Raw genomic sequence first — 22,808 nt, 5'->3', positions numbered from 1 at the left:
TGTGTACCTAAGTTTAGTTTCGCCCTTTTTGTGAAACAAAACATAAAATTTTAATAATTGCAGTTATCATATGGGATTCAAATATCAAATATAAGACAGGAAAAAGTTTTTTTCGACGAGGCGCTGGACCTTATATCATAAATTCCGTAAAAAAATAACGAATCAATAATTTTTTTCGTTATGTCCGTGAACTTTAGTGTTAGATTACCTGTACCCTGCAAAATGTCATCAAATATAATATTTTTTCTTGAGAATAAGTATGGAGAACTTACGAAGCAAATGCAACATGCCGTAAATGTTGGAATTTTAAAATGTCAACTATGTAATATTTTATATAAAAATGGGAAATTAATAATAGTAGTGTTAGCGGTAGTTGATTTATTTCTTAGGGTAGGAAATTAAACACTTCAATGATGACTTAATTCACTATAATTTACTTCACTGATTTTACGTGAACTGTATAACTTCAATCTTGTACGAAGAAAAAAAGGCCCGTGCGCATGTGTCACAACCTCTTTTATAATCACAACTCCCTCCTCCGACTCGACCATCCCACTTCGGGAAAATGGTCGAGTCAATTCGTAACAACTCGTAAACAACCGAACGAGTCAAATGAGTAACTATTGCACATGCGCACTTGTAGCAAGATTCTTAAGAATATGTTTCATAAAAATGTTTAGAATTTAATTAAATTAATATTAGAAGCTAACAGTAGTTAGAAAGAAGATCAATAAAAATTATTGTTAAGCTATCTATATCTGCGAGTGCGGGTAGGATACAAAAATATACTGAAAAAGCTGATTAATTTTATATTTTCAATTTATCGTGGCTACCTTCGATTCGGCATCGCCACCTTCACCATACGCCAACACATAAATTATTATTGATAAAATAAAATAAAAATCGATGTAATAATATTTGTGTTATTAAAACCTCATTTCGATAAAAATACCTATTCGATAACACAACTTCTGCCATTCAATTGCCTTTTCATTATCTCAGCGAAAATAAAGAGTTTGCAAGCATCGCTCGACTTATATACCCACAGCAAACTTTTGTGTTCGTTCTTCATTTTGTAAACCCACTGCTTTACCTATAAAAAAACCGAAGAAAAAGTTATTTATTTACTTAAATTGTACTGTTCGTCATCTAGATTTTAAAAACCCTTCATTCCTAGACCGTCAGAATCAATTATAGATATCGCAGTAAAGTAGTTAAATCAGAGAGTTAATTGAATCTCTAGACAGTTAATTGGAAATCGATATCCAATCGAGTCAGATACATAATTTACATTCGGATAAAGATGAAATCAGCAAAGACTTATATTCGCTTGAACCAAATAAAGGTCCTGGTCCAGATCAAATTAGACCAGTACCAAGCAAGCTCAAGTAGACACATTATGTGTCCTCTTGCAGATTATAGTCAATAAGTGTATGTCCAATGGCACTTTTTGTGATTGCTGGAAATTATCCTATATAACGCCTATCTTAAAGGGTGGCGAAAGGAGTGGTGTCGAAAATTACCGACCGATTTCAATACTTTCTGCAATCCCTAAGTTCCTGGAAAGATTAGTTCACCGACGCCTTGGGCCGTTGCTCTTTTCCTTATTTATTAATGACATATCTAAATGTTTTATGCACTGCAATCACTTGCTTTACGCAGACGATTCAAAGTTATATAAAAAGGTAGTTACACTTTCCGACGTGGAATTTCCACGGAATTCAGGAAGATCTCGATAGGCTAGATGACTACTGCAAAATAAACAAATTATTCTTAAAACTTAGTAAGTGTTAGCATATCGTGTTCACAAGGAAAACACATAATTCAATCACGGCCAACTTCACCCTTGGATACCATGCCTTTGAACGTGTGTGATCTGTAAGGGATCTTGGGGTGCTTCTTGACTCCAAATAAATCCTAGATAAGTACATAGTACAAAGCTAACATACGGTAGGCTTAATTAATAATTAAGCTTTCATAACGCGTGGCACCTGACCTTTTGAAGACAAATCGAAAGAAAAATATGCGTACATAAATTGTTCATATCTTCTCGAACTCATAACATTCAATGCTCCTGCCAGATCTCTACGCTCGCACAGGACCTTTAACCTTCCGACTCCCAGAACCAACTTTCGGTTCCGCGAGCCACTTCACAGAATGTGTTCTACTTTGGATTCTGGGACTAATATCGACCTTTTTTCGCACTCTAATTCATACTCGCTTCATTTAAGAATAGGTTAAAACAAGTATTAATGTCCTAAGCCTTGTATCTTTCTTCTTTGTTATATGTACGAGTATATTTGCCGCTCTCCTGATTTAAAAATGTTGTGTTGTTTTGTCTACTTACGTAAGATAACGTTCTGTTGTCATGCTTTATTTTGCTTCTTATTTTTATCAGTGAAACTTTTTGTGGATATATCCAATGTGTTAATTTTATGTTTAATTTTTTTATTATTTATGGTTTCGTTTCTTTACTTTAATATTCTATGTCCTTTACATTCGTAGTTAAGATAGTTTACATAACTGCAATCTCCAACCATAGATTTAGTGAGTTCGTTCTCCGCGAAAATTGAAAAATGAATATTTAATTAGTTTTACTATACCATCAAATGGACCCATGGATCTTTAGATTATAGTTTTGATATGATTATTATTACTTATTTTTTGCCAATTAAATATTTTATTCTATAAACAACAGACGTGGAAAAGTTCAACTAATTTAAAAGCATCGTTATGATTTGAAGTAATTATGGTATATTTCGAACATACTGTGGTACTACTGATTCGAGATAATAATAATAACGTATATGAGAAAAGAAGAAAATTCAAAAAAAAAAATTACAATATATATTCAATCCGCGCGCCGCGCGCGTCCGTCTGCGCTTACGATATTGTTTTAAGTAGAATAGCTTAAAATGCACAAAGAAACTTCAATCATTCAAAACATTCAAGCTCAAAACGTTTTTATCTTAGGTCACAAGTCAAGTTATCCATATGCACCGCGATTGTGATTAATACCAAATTAAAACAATTAAAGTAAGGAAAAAGTAACATAAAGAAACATCTGCACAAACATGACATAATTAAATATACAAACATACTATAGAAACTATAAAAGAGCAAAGCTTAATAATGTAATGTAACTATAATTATTATAAATAGTTACGTAGATCTAATTATTTTCATTTTTGGTCGCGCTGTAGAATGTTCATATCTGTGCCTATAAATAAAATATTTAATTAATTGCAAAGCATAAGCAAGGGCACAAGCACAAAATGAAGATATCAGATGTAATGACAAAAATGTAAAACCAATTATATTTATTCTGAATAGTAGATTCATTCTTAACACACCAGACAACATCAAACTTTAATTTCCAATTTTACTTAAAGCGTTTCAGTATTATTCTTTGTGCGTGGTGCCCAAAACGCAAACGCTTCGTACTTTACATCACAGAAAACAGTACAAATGCAGGGGAGCAACTTCTAACTTTTTCTTATTGTTTTTGGCATGCCCAGACCAAAGATAATATATTGCAGACACTTTTTTAAGAATAGGTGGCAATCGGGGAAGATGCTCACCTGATGTAGAGCAATACTGTCCGCCGCACATGGACTTAGATTTCAGAAGCCTCGCAAGTGCATTGCCGGTACATATTAATCATTTATTAACAAGTTGAGTTTATTTATTTATAAAAGCTTGCCAACGCTTGACACATATATTGGTACAAGAAAATAAAATCCAATTTTAATTGTGACAAGCACTTAAAGGCAAACAATTTTAGAAATGTTTAGTATATCGCAAGAGATAATAAAAAGAAGTTAAACCAAACAATAATATAATTTATATAAAAACTAAATGCAAATAGATTTTGAACTGTGAGAAGAACAACTATGGATACCCAGATCCAGCTACAGAACGCTTAACGTGATCTTTGATATATTTGTGAATTTCTATAGTTTTTCCTATCGTCTCAACAGTACACAATGCATTACAGTATAAATTAAATTTATCATTTTCGAGCTATGCATTAATCATCCCATTCCGCTTTAATGTGAATTCGCCTTTACTCTGACGATAGCATCGTACCTTACTACCTGACCGCTGCGCAGACGCTATCAGAAATTATCCGAAAAGAACGCACGAAAAATGTTTAACGCCAAATTGTATAATAAATCAAATGCTCTATCGAAGACTAATGCAATAAAGTATCTAGAAGAATATAAGAATATAATCAATTGGAAAATGGACTCAACGATCCTAGACATTGGTTGTGGCGATGGCAGTTTGACATCAAAAATATTCAAAGAATTAATTCCAAACTGCAAGACCATGACAGGCTGTGACATAAGCGAAGATATGATACGATTCGCAAATGAACACTATGCTTCGGAACGTGTTAATTTCACTACCCTTAACATAGAGGGAGAGCTGCCGGATCACCTAAGGGAACGTTTCCATCATGCCACTTCCTTTTTTGCTTTTAACTGGTGTCCTCGTCAAGAGTAAGTTACATCGCAATTAGTAGTCGCTAGTAACCTAGTAGCCATCACCGCTCTTATATATATGTTTTCTCAAGCATAATATTTATCCAGTTCGAATTTAGGACCTTACAATTTATGTACATATTACACATGTACATAAATGAACTAATTCGCGTTTTATCAATACAAAATTATCATTCTTATTTATTTTTAGTGCATTTTATGGTTAAATTTTTATAAAGCAATTAACATGAGATCATCCCTCAACAACCGCCGCGCCGTCACACGTTACTAGCGGGTCCAACAGGATGCGTTCTTAAAACATTACCAAAGAATTTAATTGATATGCAACGAGTATGACACACTGTTGTCAAGTATGTACTACTGTACCTTTTTAGTCATGAAATCATATTTCTTACCGATTGACATCAAACGACCTTAGTCTTTGAATTTATTTAAAAATCTTCTTTTTGCTCATTATTCTTCTGCCTCGTAATTAGCTTACTTATTTATTAATTGTGAGTCGATTAACCTTTGGATTAGCTTTTACATTTTTGTTTATAAATTTTCTTTCGATTTTATTTTATTTATAGTTACATGTTATTTTTAGTTTGTTAATTAATTATGCACTTCTTATACTTTACCCTCTGTAGGTGTTTTTTTTAATTCTTTTTATTAGGGTTGCCTGGAAGAAATCGGCCGTTGCCTAATAATTTACGTAACCTGCTTTTTTTTAAAGTATGATTGAGCATAAATAAATAAATATATAAATTAACTTCAGTATCTGTTGTGATAAGTGATTTGCCTTCTGTGCCTGGCACACAGTCGACTTTTTGGTTTCAAGGCGTGCCATGCCACGAGCGAGTGTTAAATGCGCACAAAGATTTACAGACAATTTTAGAAAAGTTTAGTATATTTTTTTGATATAGTAGATATTATGTATAAACTTTTGCGTCTAATCATTATCTTTTCATTCTTATTTATTGCTTAATAGTTTTGAAGTGTAATTAAACCTTAAGGCATTTAGTTATTATGCTTTAACTAAACTTAACTGAGGCTTATCGACACTTTTCTCAAATATTCGCATATTATGTCAATACGATAAAATCAGTATTTGATATATAACAGATGTATTGCCATACAATTTGTATATTTGTATATCGTAATCCTAGAGCTAAACTAAATTATATATCACAAAAAAGTAACGATATAGCCAGTGATGGAATATCTAATATATTATATATGAAAAGGTTAAAGAGTAATGTTCCTCGATCCGTTTAGTTGCAGATCCGCCCACAGAATATATCAATTTTTTTTATTTGCCCAATGAACTTCGCAGTTCATGGTCACCGTCATGCTTGCTTAAAAGTCATTGCTTGTAGTTGCTTCCATGCGTCGGGCTTTCTCTTTGCCTACATGGCGAGGGGGTCGTCGGCTATTTGTTACACTCGCGCACGGATGGTACTTGTGATGACTGGTCGAACTTGGATCTTCGGTTTTAAGCACATCTTATTATGACACATATATTCAAAGCAGAATACAAAAAATCCGATAGGAATACAGACATTTAATAAGTCCACAACTTTTTAATAACAAGAAAACGATGAAGTGTAAGGCGGTCTTGCTTATACAAAGGGGCACGGCAAGCTGGTTACTAACAGCTGTCAAAATTTTCTTTTCTTCTTTTCTATGTCTTTAAAAACATCTATACATTTCTATTTATGTATTCCATCGTAATATCATCTTTTTTGATCTTTAATTGATTTTTTATTAGTTTGATATTGAGACTTGTGTTGCCATTTTAAATACAATTCTTGTAAAGAATTTTATAAATTGTCGCCTTGTTGGATTTCTGAAACCCTGATAGAATAGGTAACAGTTATCCTATGACTGCATATTTGGGCATGTTTTTATTAAATTCCTTTTATTTCTGTAGATTAATTCTTAATAAATGAAAATGAATTGCGAATTATGTTACTAAGAGCATACTCGAAGACGGCTCGACCAACTTTATTCCATCGACTCAAAGGAAGGTTTATACAGAGAGGAAAAATGTATGAATATAACAAAATTGTTGTATTTAGTGCTCAAGTTTTTATTCCGGACAAATACGGTTTCTATGGATACCGTTACGGAAGTAAACAGTATCCATAGAAACCATAGGGTAGCGTAGCAAAATGTTACATATTACGTAAAAGTATGTAGCTACTCAAAAGTTACGCTATGTAAAAATATACAGCTAATTACGTAATAGTATAGCTTGTCACATAATAGATATATTTATTAAATATAATATATACCAAAAGGTTGAATTGTCAATGTATATATGTGTAAAGTATTTAATTATCATATTAAAATAATCATAATATAGATTTCAATAAAGTATTTAGTCACTCACATCAAATCTATTCTAATAGCGCCACAAAATATAGAAGCTGATAAAAATATACTATCGGGTGTAAAGAAGCATTAAAAAATGTTTATATCAAGTAGTTCTCATAGTTTTCTAAGGTAATTCTTTAGTCAAGCTATATTTTCTATATGATATATAGTTATTCCAATTTTGGCGCCATAAATGAGATAAAATAAAGTTGTATAACTTTGTTCGTAATAACGTAATAAAAATCTTATTCAGCAACATATTAACCGTATCCAGTGTACTAAACATTATTATGTTTTTATTAAAAATGGATTTAAAGTAAAGTCAAAAATATGTTTTCCATTGTTATTCAATGTTAGGAAACCGCATAATAAATACGACGGTGACTAAAATTATATTTATCTAAACTTTTTCGCCGGATACATCCAATTTTTTATGTTGATTTTACAGAACTGCGTTCCAGAACACATACGATATCCTTAGGGACCATGGAAGTTGTTTCGCGATTGTCACCGAAAAAGTATCATTATACGATGCATACAGGACCCTTGCTGAAGCCGAAAAATGGAAGCCATGGGTTATTGACGTAGAAAGATATATATCTCCTTACCATGACAGTCATGTATGTAAAATAATTTTATTCACGCTAGCAAAGACGTATTATTCCTTCATAAATTTTTTTAATAAACAATGTTTCGTGATCATTTGTTTTGTTTCTAATATGCGAGTCCGTTTTCTTCTCTGCTCGACATAGATGGTGTACTATAAGTGCACGAGAGAGTTGCACGCATACTTGTAGTAATATATACATAATACAATCTTTATCTCTATTTAGCTTTAAAGGTAAAAGAAAGATTCGGAATAATGATTAAGCGTGGTCTATACACCCACCCGTAAGTCACTAAAGGGGCTTACAGTTAGAATCGCCTGTTTAATTATCTACCGATTAATTGGTATTCAAATGTAAATACACCAACGCAATGTATAAGCTTTAAATAACTGTGTTTAATTAACATACTCTTTTCAGAATTCCCTTAAAGAAATGGAACAATTATTAGGCAAAATTGGATTTACTACAACAAAATTAGAACACAAGATAATATTTCACGACTACGAAAATCAAGAGAATTTAAAAGGTAATTATTCATTTATATCAATTCATAATTTATATCAATCTTTAATATTATTATGATAAGAAAAATTTATTCAATGTCTTTCGGAAAATTCAAATAAATAAATGTACAAATATTTTCAGGTGGTATAATGGCTGTAGTGCCTTTCAAGATCCCGGATGAGTTATATGACGACTTTTTTATAGACTTAAGCCAAGAAATGCAGATGTTTGACACTAAAAAGTACAATTTAAAAAAATCTACTAACGACTCTGTCCTTAACGTGCAAATACTCGTTTTATATTTTGAAAAAAAGTAATAATGTCTGAATACGTGTTTTGAGCATCATTAATTGTTCTAAAATTCAAATGTAACCTTGATATTTAAAATACAATTATTGACAAACATATATATTTTTCACTCTGCAAGGAGCGACATACGATGTTTCCACTGGATTTCGTACATCGTCCTGGTGAAGTAAAACATGTGAAGCAAGTAAGTATCTGTAAGTCTTTGATGACGAAAATTGTATGCCTCAGCCGTGACACGAAATAGAAATAATCTACGACCTGTTTTGGTAATGTTTGGGTAGTAAAATTGACCATTGGGTTATAAGAACCAAAGCGCGGGTTCATTAGGCCAACAATTAATAAAGTTTAATCAGGTAAATTTTTGCCTGATGATACTTCCATGAACTAACGTTGTATCACACTAAATTAAATTTTATATTGTATTATCTTTTATTAACATAACTTTTACAAATTTAAAGAAAACGCTTTTTTAACTGATTGAAGCTTACATAGCAGCAATAATACATTGGGAATAATTTAAAATTATGTAAAATAATTATAAGTTTATAATAATTCGCAATTTCAATCCGTTAAAAAAGCGTTTTCTTTAAATTTTAAATTGTTTTGTAATCCACAATATGTTTTATTTAATTTTAATAAAAGTGTGTATCTGATTTACTAAATATATTGTTTCGATATATTTATTGTCATTTTATTGCCTTATGTCATTTTCACAATTATTAATTAACATGATAGCCTAAATATCAAACACTAATTCAACGCTTAAGTAATCAAATATAATTGGAAGTATAAATTAAATGTTATAGCTGACATTTTTAACCTTTGCACAACACACTGTAGCGTTGGTGGGAAATGAAAGATATTATTATAAATCTATACTAATATTATTAATATTATTAACATGAAAGGCTTTTATATATTAATGAATTTTCTTAAGAACTGCCGGATCATACTTTGATAATGTAACGTTATTCCCGAGCAATATAGGTATTATTGCGTTTTCAACTCTTATAGATAAGGTGCAACTTTTAAATAATTTAGTCGCTTACAAATTGGCCTCTTCCCAATCACTATTTAAACAACAAAACTTTTTGTAAGTTAGAACCCGTTAGAAGTTATTACTTGGACTTTTTATAGTATGTAATTACATCTCACAAATTCTAGATTCTAGATCTAATTTATGTAGCATTTTTTAGAAGTAATAACTTCTTATTGGAGCGTAAACCGCAACGTGGCGTACTCTCCGAATTATTTTTTTTGAATGGAATCTCGCTGTTGGCCTTAAGGGCCTTTACAGCTCAGCTCGGGCTGTTTTGGCGAGCGTAGCTCGGCCAGAATGGCGTTTTATCCCGCGGCTAGCGCAAGGGCGTCTCCTGTGAGACTCGAACCTCGGCTTGTGCCGTCGCGGGGTGGTCAATCGCCTGAAGGGCAGTACGGAAGCTCACTGGAGTGAGCGAAGTAAGAAGTAAAGGTCCTCCCCTTCCCCGGTGAAGGCGGTTTTTTACCCTAATCTGTGTTTGGCTATTTTTATTATTATTGGCTTTTAATTTATTGTTAGCTACACTCTCCGTCTCCTCTTTTTTTGCTATTTATAACTCCTTAACTTTCCGTCTTTCAACTAATTTTCATTTATACGTCGAGGATGATTGAATCAAGTCAAGTTCAACAAAGTGTTAAAAGTGTTAAGACGTAGCACGGCGCCAGTCTCTTTAGCTTCCCTTTCTCTCATGGATACGGCAGCGGTAGGCGCGCGTCTCCTCTCTCACTCTTACCCGCAGCGCTAGCCGCGCTAACACAATGGCAGAGTGTAGGTACATATGGATAACGATGCACAAAAACACTGGAAGGGTCACAAGTTAATTATTGATATGTTTAATTATTGAGATAAATACCAAATTAAAATACTTAAAATAAGAAAAATAACATAAAGACAAGTTTCACCAGGTTGATCTTGGAAATCTAATTTTTTTACTTGCGTTGAGAAAAGGTGCACTACAATATGGTATATTTTCGTGTTACCGTGGTTTGAAGCGTCGGTTAGTATTGTAATACAACTGCACGTGTCATGATCGTCTTTTAATTCTTTCATCGCTGTAGGTGTCAAAACATTTACCACAATAGCTTCTGATTTCGTGTGCGCTCTTGTTATTTTGGGACAAAACATGATTGAATCGATTTCGATGCACAATTTCTCAAAACACAGTTTTCGGTTTAAAAATTGTTATTTAAAATATTGTGGTACTGTGGAATCGTGTGATAAGCCCAGACTCCTGCTGCCGGGGCGATATTCAAGTAATTTCAAGTCAAGTTGGCACGTCCGATTTTGGTTCTGGTGAGAGGCTCACCTGATGTTGAGTGATAGTCACTGAACTTCAGGTGAGCCTCTTACCATACACACCGCCCATGGACACTAACATTGCCAGAAGGCTTGCAAGTGCAATTTCAATGTTCAGGTTAGTGTGAATACGCCTTTATTCTGACGATAACATCTAACCCGTACTCAGCGGTCAGTGAGAGGACTGCGCTCAGGAGACCGCTGCACAAACGCTATCAGAAATTTGCCGAAAAGCACGTACCAACAATGTTTAACGTCAAATTATATAATAAATCAAATTCTCTACAGAAGACTTATACAATTAAGTATCTTGAAGAATATAAGAATATGATAAATTGGAAAAAGGACTCAACGATCCTAGACATTGGTTGTGCCGATGGGAGTATGACATCAAAACTGTTTAAAGAATTGATTCCGAATTGCAAGACCATGACAGGCTGTGACATAAATGAAGATATGATACGATTTGCAAATGAACACTATGCTTCGGAACGCGTTAATTTTACTACCCTTAACATAGAGGGAGAGATACCCGTTCAGCTAAGGGAACATTTCCATCATGCCACTTCCTTTTATGCCTTAAACTGGTGTCGTCGACAAGAGTAAGTTACATCGCAATTATAAATTTTAATGTATATATACCTTTATCACAGTATCTATAGATCTTTTAAATTTTATACCTAAGTTGTTACCTTTCTGTGCCTGACACGTATTTGATTTTTAGGGCGTGTAGGCTCACGGTCCTCTCAAAGCACTCTAACCCGTAACTTGGTTTTTATTATGTTTATTAAAATAAATAATATATATATATATATATTAATTAATACAACATTAACATTTTCAATCAATATAAATAATTTCTATTTTAGGTTTTCAAATAAGATTTTAGGGGTCATGGGCCCTTGACAGATTTAAATGATTTGAATATAAAAATAAATCTATTGGAATATAGATAGGTTGGGAATTTATATATAATAAGAAATGATTAATTTAGAAATGACTTTTTTTCTTGTGTGCGATAAACACACGTTATAATCAGTCATTCAATAATAATTTATTACATTCATTTTTATTAATAAAAATTATTGTCATCAAAGTTATACCTTATTTTAACGACATAGGAAATACCTTAATTTAATTTGTAAGTTAAAAGTGCATAGAAATAAAATAAAAAGACGATATTTAACAATTACGTTCTATTTTTTTTTAATTAAAAGTTACCTTATTATATTGCTCAATTCTGCCCTCAACGCGGTGAACTATTATCTAGAAACTGCGAAGCCGGCCTTATTATCCGGCTGAGACTTCCTATCGGTGGCAAGTCACAGCCCTGGATTTATCGTTCGTAATGCTTTAAGGGATGGGCGGAGGCGGTGATATCTCGTGATTCCAAAACCAGAGAACATAAAAAAACCATTTAACTCAGCCTCCAAGTCCATCAAACGGGAAATCGCTGAGGCAAAGTCAGAGCGCATTACCAGATTTGGCGAGAGAGTGGCCCAACCCTTTGGAGACTCAAGCCTTTTGATCTCTCGCCAAAGCTGTCCAAAGGATTTTTTGTCAGCCCACCATACCATCACTGCATAGGGAAGATGACTGGCTGGCCCACACCGCGAAGAAGAAGGCCGACCTCTTGGGCTGCCTCTTCGCGTCCAACTCGACTATGGATGACCGAGGGACCACCGACCATTTCGCGGTGTGAGTCTTCCTTCTATTCCGGAAATCTCATTCTGGCAACGTGCTGTCCGCAAAGCATTATCTACCTTGGACATTCATAAGTCGAGCGGACTGGATATTATCCTCCAATTGTGCTCCTGAGTTAGTAGTTTGGACCTAGCAAAAGCCTTCAATCAGGTGTGGCACAGAGCACTGCTCTCAAAGCTTCCAGCCTACGGGCTTTCCGAGAAATTATGCGACTGGATCTTCAGCTTTCTAGCCGATCGGAAAATCAAGATCGTCATCGACAGAGCATGTTTCGACCTTAAACCCGTGATCGCTGGGGTCCCACAAGGCAGTGTTCTATCCACGATCCTGTATCTTCTGCATAACAAAACATAATATGTTGCAACTTAGCAACATTCATTGCTATGCGGATGACAGCACTGGAGATACACTTTTCACTGGCCGGGCAGGTATTTCTCGAGCAGTTGTCGATGAGTACCCGAAAAACTTGTGTCTGAAGTCGAAATTCTACTACGTGGAGTCTCGTACTGGGTTAGACTAAACCTATTCCAATTTAACCCCAAGAAGACATATGCGGGTTTTCCACAAAAAAAACATTTGCTACTCCGATTTTCGAAGACATTCTTCTTATAGCCACAGCCAGCATCGGAATACTAGGTGTTGACATATCGAACGATGTTCAGTTTCGCGGTCATTTGGAGGGAAAGACTAAATTATCTCTCAAAAATAATTAACACCTGCAGCTGAGTTTCATCATCCGACATCGAGGCAGAATGCAAAATTCCACCCGTATCACCTCGACCTCCGCCGTTCCACCTGAGCGTTCTTCAAAACGATTTTTGCTGCACACCACCGCTGTGTGGAACCAGCTGCCCACTGAAGTATTTTCTTCTTAATTCTTTAAAGGCCGGCAACACACTCGCGAGCCCTCTGGCATTGAGAGTGTCCATCTCACTTAACATCAGGTGAGCCTCGTACCCGTTTGCCCCCTGTTCTATAAAAAATTACAATATGGAATGGTGTTAAAGAAAATAAGATTGCAGTGATCGCTTTGCACAAAGTGGGTATGGAGAACCGTCGACAGTGACTCGACGCCTTCTAAAGTTATACTCATTAAAGCCTTTTCGGCAGATACATCAATTTAGGTATATTTATTTTACAGAACTACGTTCCAGAACATATACGATATCATCAAGGACCAAGGAAGTTGTTTCGCGATTGTCGTAGAAAAATTTTCACTTTTCGATGCGTACAGGAACCTTGCTAAAACCGAAAAATGGAAGCAATGGGTCATTGACGTTGAAAGATACACATCTCCATATCATGACAGCCAAGTATGTTTATGTATAAATTATTTAATTTACTTTGCAGAGGTAAATGATTTATTAATTCTTAATATTAAAGAACAAAATTATTGTAGCCGTGTTCATTTCGATTGTTGGTTTTTGCTAGATAGGCCGTCATGTTAAAGCGATTGTGGGTGATTGGATTAATTTGTTCCCAATTCATTACATTAGATAAAGAAACACTTTGTACCTACTATTGGTGTCCTGTGCCATTAAAAAAACATTAGCACTACAAATTTTTAAGTCGTCGTAAATTTATGTATATGCTTCGTGATCATTTTGTTCTTTCTAATAGGCAAGTAGTTCTCTTCTCTGCTCGACTATTATCTCAATGATAAGAGTTGCATGTAGTAATATACACGTAATAAAATCTTTATCTCTATTTAGCTGTAAAGGTAAAAGTAAGATCTGGTATAATGTTTAAGCGTGGTCCATACACCCGTACGTCATAAACGTACCTGGGTACTCTGACTTTAAAGAAAGAATCGCCAGTTTTTAGCTACCAATTAATTGGTACTAAAATGTAAATACACCAAGGCAATTTACAAGCTTTAAATAACTGTGTTTAATTAAAAACATACACTTTTCAGGATTCCCTTAAAGAAATGCAACAATTATTAGACAAAATTGGATTTGCTATAAAAAAATTAGAACACAAGGTAATAGTTCACGACTATGAAAAACAAGAGAATATAAAAGGTAAGTTTTGTTGTCGAATGGGAAAAGAAGCACACACTATAACTATTTGGCCTAAGTTTCTCTCTAGGTTCAAATAAAAATAGATCAAACTAAAACATTATTTATGATAATAACAATTTATGCAATATTATAAAACACCCAACCGTAAAGTAAAAAATCTACAAGTTATACTTATCTCCTTTGAGTCTTTGAGAAAATTTCAATAAATAAATGTACAATTATTTTCAGATGCACTAATGGCTGTGGTGCCTTTCAAGATCCCGGATGAGTTATATGACGATTTTTTTATGGACTTGAGCCAAGAAATGCAGATGTTTGACACCAAAAAGTACAATTTCAAAAAATCTACTAATGATTATTTCCTTAACGTGCAATTACTCGTTTTATATGCTGAAAAAAAGTAATAATGTCTGAATACGTATTTTTAAGCAACATTAATTGTTCTGAAATTGAAATATAAAATATAAACATATATATTTTTCACTCTGCAAGGGCCCACATACGGTGCTTGCAATGGTTTTCGTACAGCGTCCAGGCGAAGTAAAATAAATCTATGACCTGTTTTGGTAACGCTTGCCATCGCAAATTGACCATTGGGTTGTAAGAACCGAAGTGCAGGTTCATTAAGCCAAAAAGGCGGAACTTTTATACCGACGCGGCACACTTAGTCTTTACCTGCCGTAGCCATCTTTCATAAATTAAATGTCAAATCACACAAATAATCATATCGGAGTCACCCACTACAGGTGCGCGTGAGGCGTGCACCATATAATAAAGAAATATAGGCTAGGCTTACTGAAGGAAAAATTCATAGATTTATAATATATTTTTGATAAAGATATATTTAATTATAATTAACTAGTTGGTGTCTTCAGTTATATCGACGTGAAGTTTGATTTAAAATTGACCCTCCATACACAAATTGGATTATACAATTCACGTATACTGATATAGTAATAATGTAATAATTATATATTTTCTTATTACATGAGCACTCTTTCGTCTTCATTGAACTGAGGTTGTATCAAACTAAATTGAATCTTGAATTTTACAATAATTTTACCTTAATTTTATTAAATGTGTTCACGTGGTTTATATCTGATAAATATATATATATATATATATTGTTTATATAGATTTATTGTCATTTTATCGCAACAAGTAAATTTCATAATTATTGATACACATGATAGTCGAAATATCAAACAATAAAAAACAATAGAAAATTTGGCTTAGGGAGAAATTAATATCACCATACCACAACAACTTACTAATAATTATTTCATTTAAACACATTGTTACGTTTTCAACTGTAACAGATAAGGTTCAACTATTAAATAATTTAGTCGCCTACAAATTGAACTGATTCCATATCACTATTTAAACAACAAAACTTTTTTTCTAAGCTAACCCATTAGAAGTTATTCCTTGGACTTTCTATAGTATGTAATTAAATCTCATATTTTTTTGTTATAGGTAGTGTTATAAGTTATATTGTGTTCTTTTTTGTTATAGTTATGCACTTCAGTACTTTACCCTCCGTAGGTGTTTGTTTTTTTATCGTTCCATTAAGGGTTGCATGGAAGAAATCGCTTGTTAGCGGTAAGGCCGCCCGCTACCAAATTTCTTATGTAACCTGTTTTTTTATTTGTATTTTTTGTACATGGAATTGTGAATAAATAAATGAAAGCTATCGAGAGAAATTTTAGATAAAATCGGATGTTTATTTATTGAAATAAAGTGAAGTGAAGTGAAGGTGCCGAACTCTTTCAGGGTAAGTAATTTCACGAAATATTTGGCTTTGACATATATTTAAGCTTCACGCCAGCATTGCGTTTATACCCGATAACGAAATTGGATGTTTATTGAAGTATCTTTTTTTGAAATGATAACTTCTTATGAGAGGGTGAATCGCTTCGTAACGTAACGCTTCTCCTCTCTCACTGTAACCCGCAGCGCTAGCTGCGCGAACTCAATTGCAGGCTGTACACATGGATAACGATGAACAAAGACACTTGGAAAAAAATTAAAACATTTTTATCTTAGGTCACAAGTCAATTATTGTAGCGCGATAAAGATAAATAAAAAATTGAAATACTTAAAATCAGAAAAAAAACATAAAGAAACTTCTACACACGCATGTTAATAATAAATATACGAATATACAACTAATATAATATACAACTGAGGAAACTAAAAAACGCAAAGTGCAAAGTCTAAAGCACAAGCTGGCGCACAAGTTCAATTTTAAAAGCTCAAAGAAAACGGATGTAATGATAACAATACAATATTTAATAAAAAAAATCATTCTTTACACATCAAACTTTACTTTCAATTTTAATAAAAGGTTTTCCAGTAGTACTAAGAATACCACGGGGAGCTCGGAGCTCGTTTCGTCATTAAAATTATACATGACACTTTGCATTAGAGAAAAAATACAGAATCCACTTTTAACTTTTCCCTATTGTTTTTGGTATGCACAGACCAAATACAATATATCGTAGACACTTCTTACGTGTGTACACTAGTACACGCACACATATTCTTTTCTCACCCTATTCCCATAGCTGTCCAGGCCTGCCTTCGAATTCAATCAAGCAATTCTAAACACCAGACATTCCTTTAAACCAGATTCAGCTACTGGCCTGTATAGCTTGTCACCAACATCCGAAAGATTTAACATCACACACTAAAAATCTAGTTGGGTTGCTAGTAGCACCATTTGTTATGTCAAATAGCTGATGCCATAAAATAGTTGATGACAGTAGCAATGCTGACGTTACTATTATAAATAAGACAAATACGGGATTGTCTATTACTATTTTTTTTCAACTGGTAAATATGACTCAATGACAATACATTACTCGTATCAATTAAATTTATAATTGTCGTAATATGCATAAATCATTCCATTTCGTTTTAATGTTCAGGTGAATGTGAATTTGCCTTTATTGTGACGATAACATCTAACCCTTACTACCTGACCGCTGCGCAGACGCTATCAGACATTAGCCGAATAGCACGCACGAACAATGTTTAACGCCAAATTGTATAATGAATCAAATGCTCTACAGAAGACTAATACAATTAAGTATCTTGAAGAATATAAGAATAATCAATTGGAAAAAGGACTCAACGATCCTAGACATTGGTTGTGGCGATGGGAGTATGACATCAAAATTATTTAAAGAATTAATTCCGAATTGCAAGACCATGACAGGATGTGACATAAATGAAGATATGATACGATTTGTAAATGAACACTATGCTTCAGAACGTGTTAATTTCACAACCCTTAATATAGAGGGAGAGCTGCCCGATCAGCTTAGGGAACGTTTCCACCATGCCACTTCCTTTTATGCATTAAACTGGTATCGTCGACAAGAGTAAGTTACGTCGCAATTATATTTTTTAATGTATGGTACGTGCAACACCATCTAAGCTTTTTCTCTTGAATTTTATACCTACGTAGTTAGCCTTCTGTGCCTGATACGTAGTTGATTTTTAGGGCGTGTAAGTAACATCACGGTCCTCTCAAAGCGCTCTAAACCATAACTTAGTTTTTATTAAGTTTATTTAATATATACACATTTTCATTAATACAAAATGAACATTTATAATCAATATAAATATACATAAAATCGATTTTAGGTTTTCTAAAATGATTTTAGGCCTTTGACAGATTTAAATGATTTGAGTATAAAAATAAATCTTTTGGAATATACATAGGTTGGTAATTTATATAATAAGTGTTTAGAAATGATACATTTTTATCTAGTGTGCGATAAACTCACACTATAATCAGTCATCCAATTATAATTTATTACATTCATTTTTATTGATAAAAAATATTGTTGAAAGAAAACAATTTCTTATCCGGATTAAAGCTATTTGTATTATTAAAATTATTGTTATTAAAGTAATACCTTTTTTTTAACGTTATAAACGCATTTTAAGGTATGTTATTTCACTTACAAAATATGGGTGCGTTTGTTTTTTTAAATCAAAAGTTGCATAATTATATTGCTCAATTCTGACCTCAACGTGGTTCACTTTTATCTAGAAACTGCGAAACCGGCCTTATTCTTCTTTACTGAGACTCAGATATCCTCTTCGGCTGATACTTCCTACCTCTCCTATCCGGAGTACACATTGGAACATTCCTTTGTGCCACGGGAGGGAGTTTGCGTGTATGTCAGGGAGGATATCTAAATAGTGATACTTGACGACTTTAACACCCACCAAACCGACCGTCTTTATTCCATTTTCTACTGATCGGTGGCAAGTCAAAGCCCTGGCTTAAACGTTCTTGCAAGGCGGCCTCGCGTCGAAAGCGAGAATGCTCTAAGGGATGGGCGGAGGTGGCGATATCTAGTGATGCCAATACCAGACAATATAAAAAAGCATATAATTCAGCCTCCAGGTCCTTCAAACGGAGAATGGCTAAGGTAAAGTCAGAGCTCATTGCCAGATTTATCTAGAGAGTGGCCCAACTCCCTTCCAGGCCCCTCAAAAAAACACCTTTGTTGCTACTCCGCTTTTCGAAGACACTCTTCTTCAGGCCACAGCCAGCATCGGAATACTTGGCGTTGACCTATCGAACGAAAGTAAGTTTCGCGGTCATTTGGAGGGAAAGGCTAAAGCCTCCTAAGCTAATTATTACCTGCAGCTAAGTTTCGTCATCTGACATCGAGGCAGAATGTAAAATTCCACCCGTATCACCTCGACGTCCTCCATTCCATGAGTGAGAAATTTTCAAGGCGATTTTGCCGCACACCACCGCTTTGTGGAACCAGCTGCCCACTGAAGTATTTGCGAATAAATTCGACTTTCTTAAAGGACACTCAAGAAAAGAGCGTACCTATTCTAAAAAGACGCAAACGCACACGCGAGCCCTCTGGCGTGAGAGTTGAGAGTTGAGTTGAGAGTGTCCATGGGCGGTAGTGTCACTTAATATCAGGTGAGCCTCCCACCCGGTCGCCCCCTGTTTTATAAAAGAAATCAAATTACAATATGGAATGGGGTGTTAAAAAATAAAATTGCCTTACACAAAGTAGCTATGGAACCATAGGCGGTGACTCCACGCCTTCTAAAGTTGTACTTATTAAAACCTTTTCGCCGGATACGTCAATTTAGGTATATTTATTTTTTATGTTTATTTTACAGAGCTACGTTCCAGAACATATACGATATCCTCAAGGACCAAGGAAGTTGTTTCGCGATTGTCGTAGAAAAATTATCACTATTCGATGCGTACAGGAACCTTGCTAAAACCGAAAAATGGAAGCAATGGGTCATTGACGTTGCAAGATACATATCTCCATACCATGACAGTCAGGTATGTATAAAGTCATTTAATTTACCTCTGCATAGGCTAATTATTTATTATTTCTTTATATTAATTAACAAAATTATTGGAGTCGTATTCATTTCTATTATTGTTTTTTGCTAGATAGGCCGCCATGTTAAAGCGATTGTGGATGATTGGATTAAGTTGTTCCCAATTCATTACATTAGACAAAGAAGCACTTTATCTACCTACTATTGGTGCTCTGTTCCATTAAAAAAACCATTAGCACTACAAATTTTTAAGTCGTCGTAAATTTATGTATATGCTTCGTGATCATTTTGTTCTTTCTAATAGGCAAGTAGATTCTCTTTTCTGCTCGACTATAATCTCAATGACGAGAGTTGCACGCATATAGTAATATATACATAATAAAATCTTTATCTCTATTGAGCTGTAAAGGTAAAAGTAAGATTTGGAATAATGATTTAGCGTGGCCTATACACCCGTATGTCATAAACGTATCTGGGTACTAAAGATTTTAAAGAATGAATCGCCAGTTTAATTATCTACCGATAAATTGGTATTAAAATGTAAATACACCAACGCAATTTACAAGCTTTAAATAACTGAGTTTAATTAAAAACATACTCTTTTTAGGATTCCCTTAAAGAAATGCAACAATTATTAGACAAAATTGGATTTACTATAAAAAAATTAGAACACAAGGTTTAAAAGGTAAGTTTTGTCGTCGAATGGGAAAAAACACACACGGTAACTAAGTTGGTCTAAGTTTCTCTCTAGGTTCAAATAAAAAAAGATCAAACTTTAATATTATTTATGATAAGATCAATTTATACAATGTTATAAAATGCGCCTAAAACATGCATCCGAAAAGTAAAAAATCTACAAGTTATACTTATCTCCTTTGAGTCTGTGGCAAAATTTCAATAAATAAATGTACAATTATTTTCAGATGCACTAATGTCGGTGGTGCCTTTCAAGTTCCCGGATGAGTTATATGACGACTTTTTTATAGACTTAAGTAAAGAAATGCAGATGTTGGACACTAAAAAGTACAATTTCAAAAAATCTACTAATGACTCTGTCCTTAACGTACAAATACTCGTTTTATATGCTGAAAAAAAGTAATAGTTCTGTTTTCATTGATTGTCATGAAATTGAAATGTAACATTGAAATATTAAAAAAAACAATTATTGAAATACACAAACATATATTATATATACCTCTTTTCTTTGTCTTTAGTTTTGGAAGTCTGAACGGCCCAAGAACTTTTCGAACGTTTGTAAAGAGTATTTATCCTGTTTTGATGGGCTGAAACATAGCTCATGCTCATTGCACCATCTCTCAATCACTTTGAAAACCCTTCTCATGTGACCTACATACGGTTAAAATAAGAAAAAAACATAAAGAAACATCTACACACGAATGTTCATAATAAATATACTAACATAACATAACTATTAACATAAATATATAAACATAACTACTAAAAGCACAAGCTGGCGCACAAGTTCAATTTTAAGAGCACAAAGATATCATATGTAATGATAACAATACAATATTTAATAAAGAATTCATTCTTTACAAATCAAACTTTACTTTCAATTTTAATAAAAGGTTTTCCAGTAGTACTAAGAATACCACGGGGAGCTCGGAGCTCGTTTCGTCATTAAAATTATACATGACACTTTGCATTAGAGAAAATATACAGAATCCACTTTTAACTTTTCCCTATTGTTTTTGGTATGCACAGACCAAATACAATATATCGTAGACATTTCTTACGTGTGTACACTAGTACACGCACACATTTTTTTTCTCACCCTATTCTCATAGCTGTCCAGGCCTGCCTTCGAATTGAGTCAAGAAATTCTAAACACCATAAATTCCTTTAAGGCAGGTTCAGCTTCTGGCCTGATGGGTTGTCAGCAACATCTAAAATATTTAACATTTTCACACACTAAAAATCAGGTTTGCTAGTAGCACCATATGTTGTATATAAAGACAATATTTATATTACATATTTTAATTAAACCAACTATTATTTCAATATTTACCTTTTGCAATGATAAATTTTAGTCGTAGTTAGTTATTAGTCGATGACTACGATACGCAGGCGCTATATATATCGGAGTATTACATCTAGACGTTATATTTTTTTATTTATACTTTGTTACCTTAATAAACATAATAATACAAACAAAAAGTATGTAGGTTACATAAGTTATTAGGCAACAGGCGGCCTTATCGCTAACAAGCTATTTCTTCCAGGTAACCCTAATATGGGAGAATAAAAAAAAGAAACGCCTACAGAGGGTAAAGTACAAGAAGAGCATAATTATTAAAAAAAAACTCAAAATAACATGCAGCTATAACAAAAAGACGTTTTTATTAATGAAAGTAATTTTTAATGTGGGACTTGTTGGATAAAACACCATAGAGCTTATAAATTAACAGCATCGAAGTCAAATCGGTTCTAAACCATTTATACCAGTCTATTCAAATATTACTAAATCTATAAAGTAACGACTATTTCCTAGTCGATAGTAACTTTATTTATCATTATTTTTATTAAAAGTAGCCCTTGAGCTAGTCGCGGAAAAAGGCCCATTCCGGCCATGTCCTTAAGGTCAACGGCAAGATTCCATTTTAAAAATGCCGGTCCTCAGTCCGATTGCAAGGTTAAAGAAAGAAGGTCAAACCAAGCAGACGCTTGCTTTAATAGTCGTAAAATCAAATAGCTGGTGCCATAAAATAGTTGATGACAGTAGCGATACTGACGTTACTAATATAAATAAGACAAATACGGGATTTTCCTCGTCACATATAATATTTACAATATTGAGTAAAATAACGCTCGTGTCACACCCACCGACTTTAATTAAGTACACAATCATATTATAAAATTTATCTGCTTTCTATAGTAGCAAAACATATTTAGGTACATGATAATTAGCGCTAACCGCCTTAATCTTGTATCAAAAGAATATTTTTTATAGAACATGTGGCAAACTGGCAAGAGGCTTACCTGATGTGGAGTGTTAGTGTCCGCCGCCGCAAGACACTTACATTGCCAGAAGGTTCACATGTGCAACGTCGGTCTATATTCGTAATTTATTAACCTTGACTTATTGTAATCATTGTCA

General features: G+C 33.7%; 3 protein-coding genes across 3 annotated transcripts; all 3 read left to right on the top strand.

The window, feature by feature from the left end:
- The first annotated feature begins 4,098 nt into the window (after positions 1 to 4,098).
- On the top strand, positions 4,099 to 8,358 carry LOC123717113 (juvenile hormone acid O-methyltransferase-like). The gene is made up of 4 exons (XM_045672934.1): positions 4,099 to 4,505; positions 7,315 to 7,486; positions 7,892 to 8,000; positions 8,120 to 8,358. Exons 1-4 carry the CDS (start codon positions 4,150 to 4,152, stop codon positions 8,293 to 8,295), a joined length of 813 nt encoding a protein of 270 aa, XP_045528890.1. The 5' UTR covers positions 4,099 to 4,149; the 3' UTR covers positions 8,296 to 8,358.
- Positions 8,359 to 10,842: 2,484 nt separating this feature from the next.
- LOC123717112 (juvenile hormone acid O-methyltransferase-like) lies at positions 10,843 to 14,822 on the top strand. Its single transcript, XM_045672933.1, has 4 exons — positions 10,843 to 11,224; positions 13,468 to 13,639; positions 14,242 to 14,350; positions 14,579 to 14,822. The coding sequence occupies exons 1-4, from the start codon at positions 10,869 to 10,871 to the stop codon at positions 14,752 to 14,754; spliced, it is 813 nt and encodes a 270-aa protein (XP_045528889.1). The 5' UTR covers positions 10,843 to 10,868; the 3' UTR covers positions 14,755 to 14,822.
- Positions 14,823 to 17,306: 2,484 nt separating this feature from the next.
- On the top strand, positions 17,307 to 20,964 carry LOC123717114 (juvenile hormone acid O-methyltransferase-like). Its single transcript, XM_045672935.1, has 4 exons — positions 17,307 to 17,736; positions 19,517 to 19,688; positions 20,298 to 20,366; positions 20,614 to 20,964. Exons 1-4 carry the CDS (start codon positions 17,405 to 17,407, stop codon positions 20,620 to 20,622), a joined length of 582 nt encoding a protein of 193 aa, XP_045528891.1. The 5' UTR covers positions 17,307 to 17,404; the 3' UTR covers positions 20,623 to 20,964.
- The last annotated feature ends 1,844 nt before the right edge of the window (positions 20,965 to 22,808 follow it).

The sequence above is a fragment of the Pieris brassicae genome, chromosome 12 (assembly GCF_905147105.1).
Source record: "Pieris brassicae chromosome 12, ilPieBrab1.1, whole genome shotgun sequence".
NCBI lineage: Eukaryota > Metazoa > Arthropoda > Insecta > Lepidoptera > Pieridae > Pieris > Pieris brassicae.
This window is presented reverse-complemented; position numbering and strand designations above follow the sequence as displayed.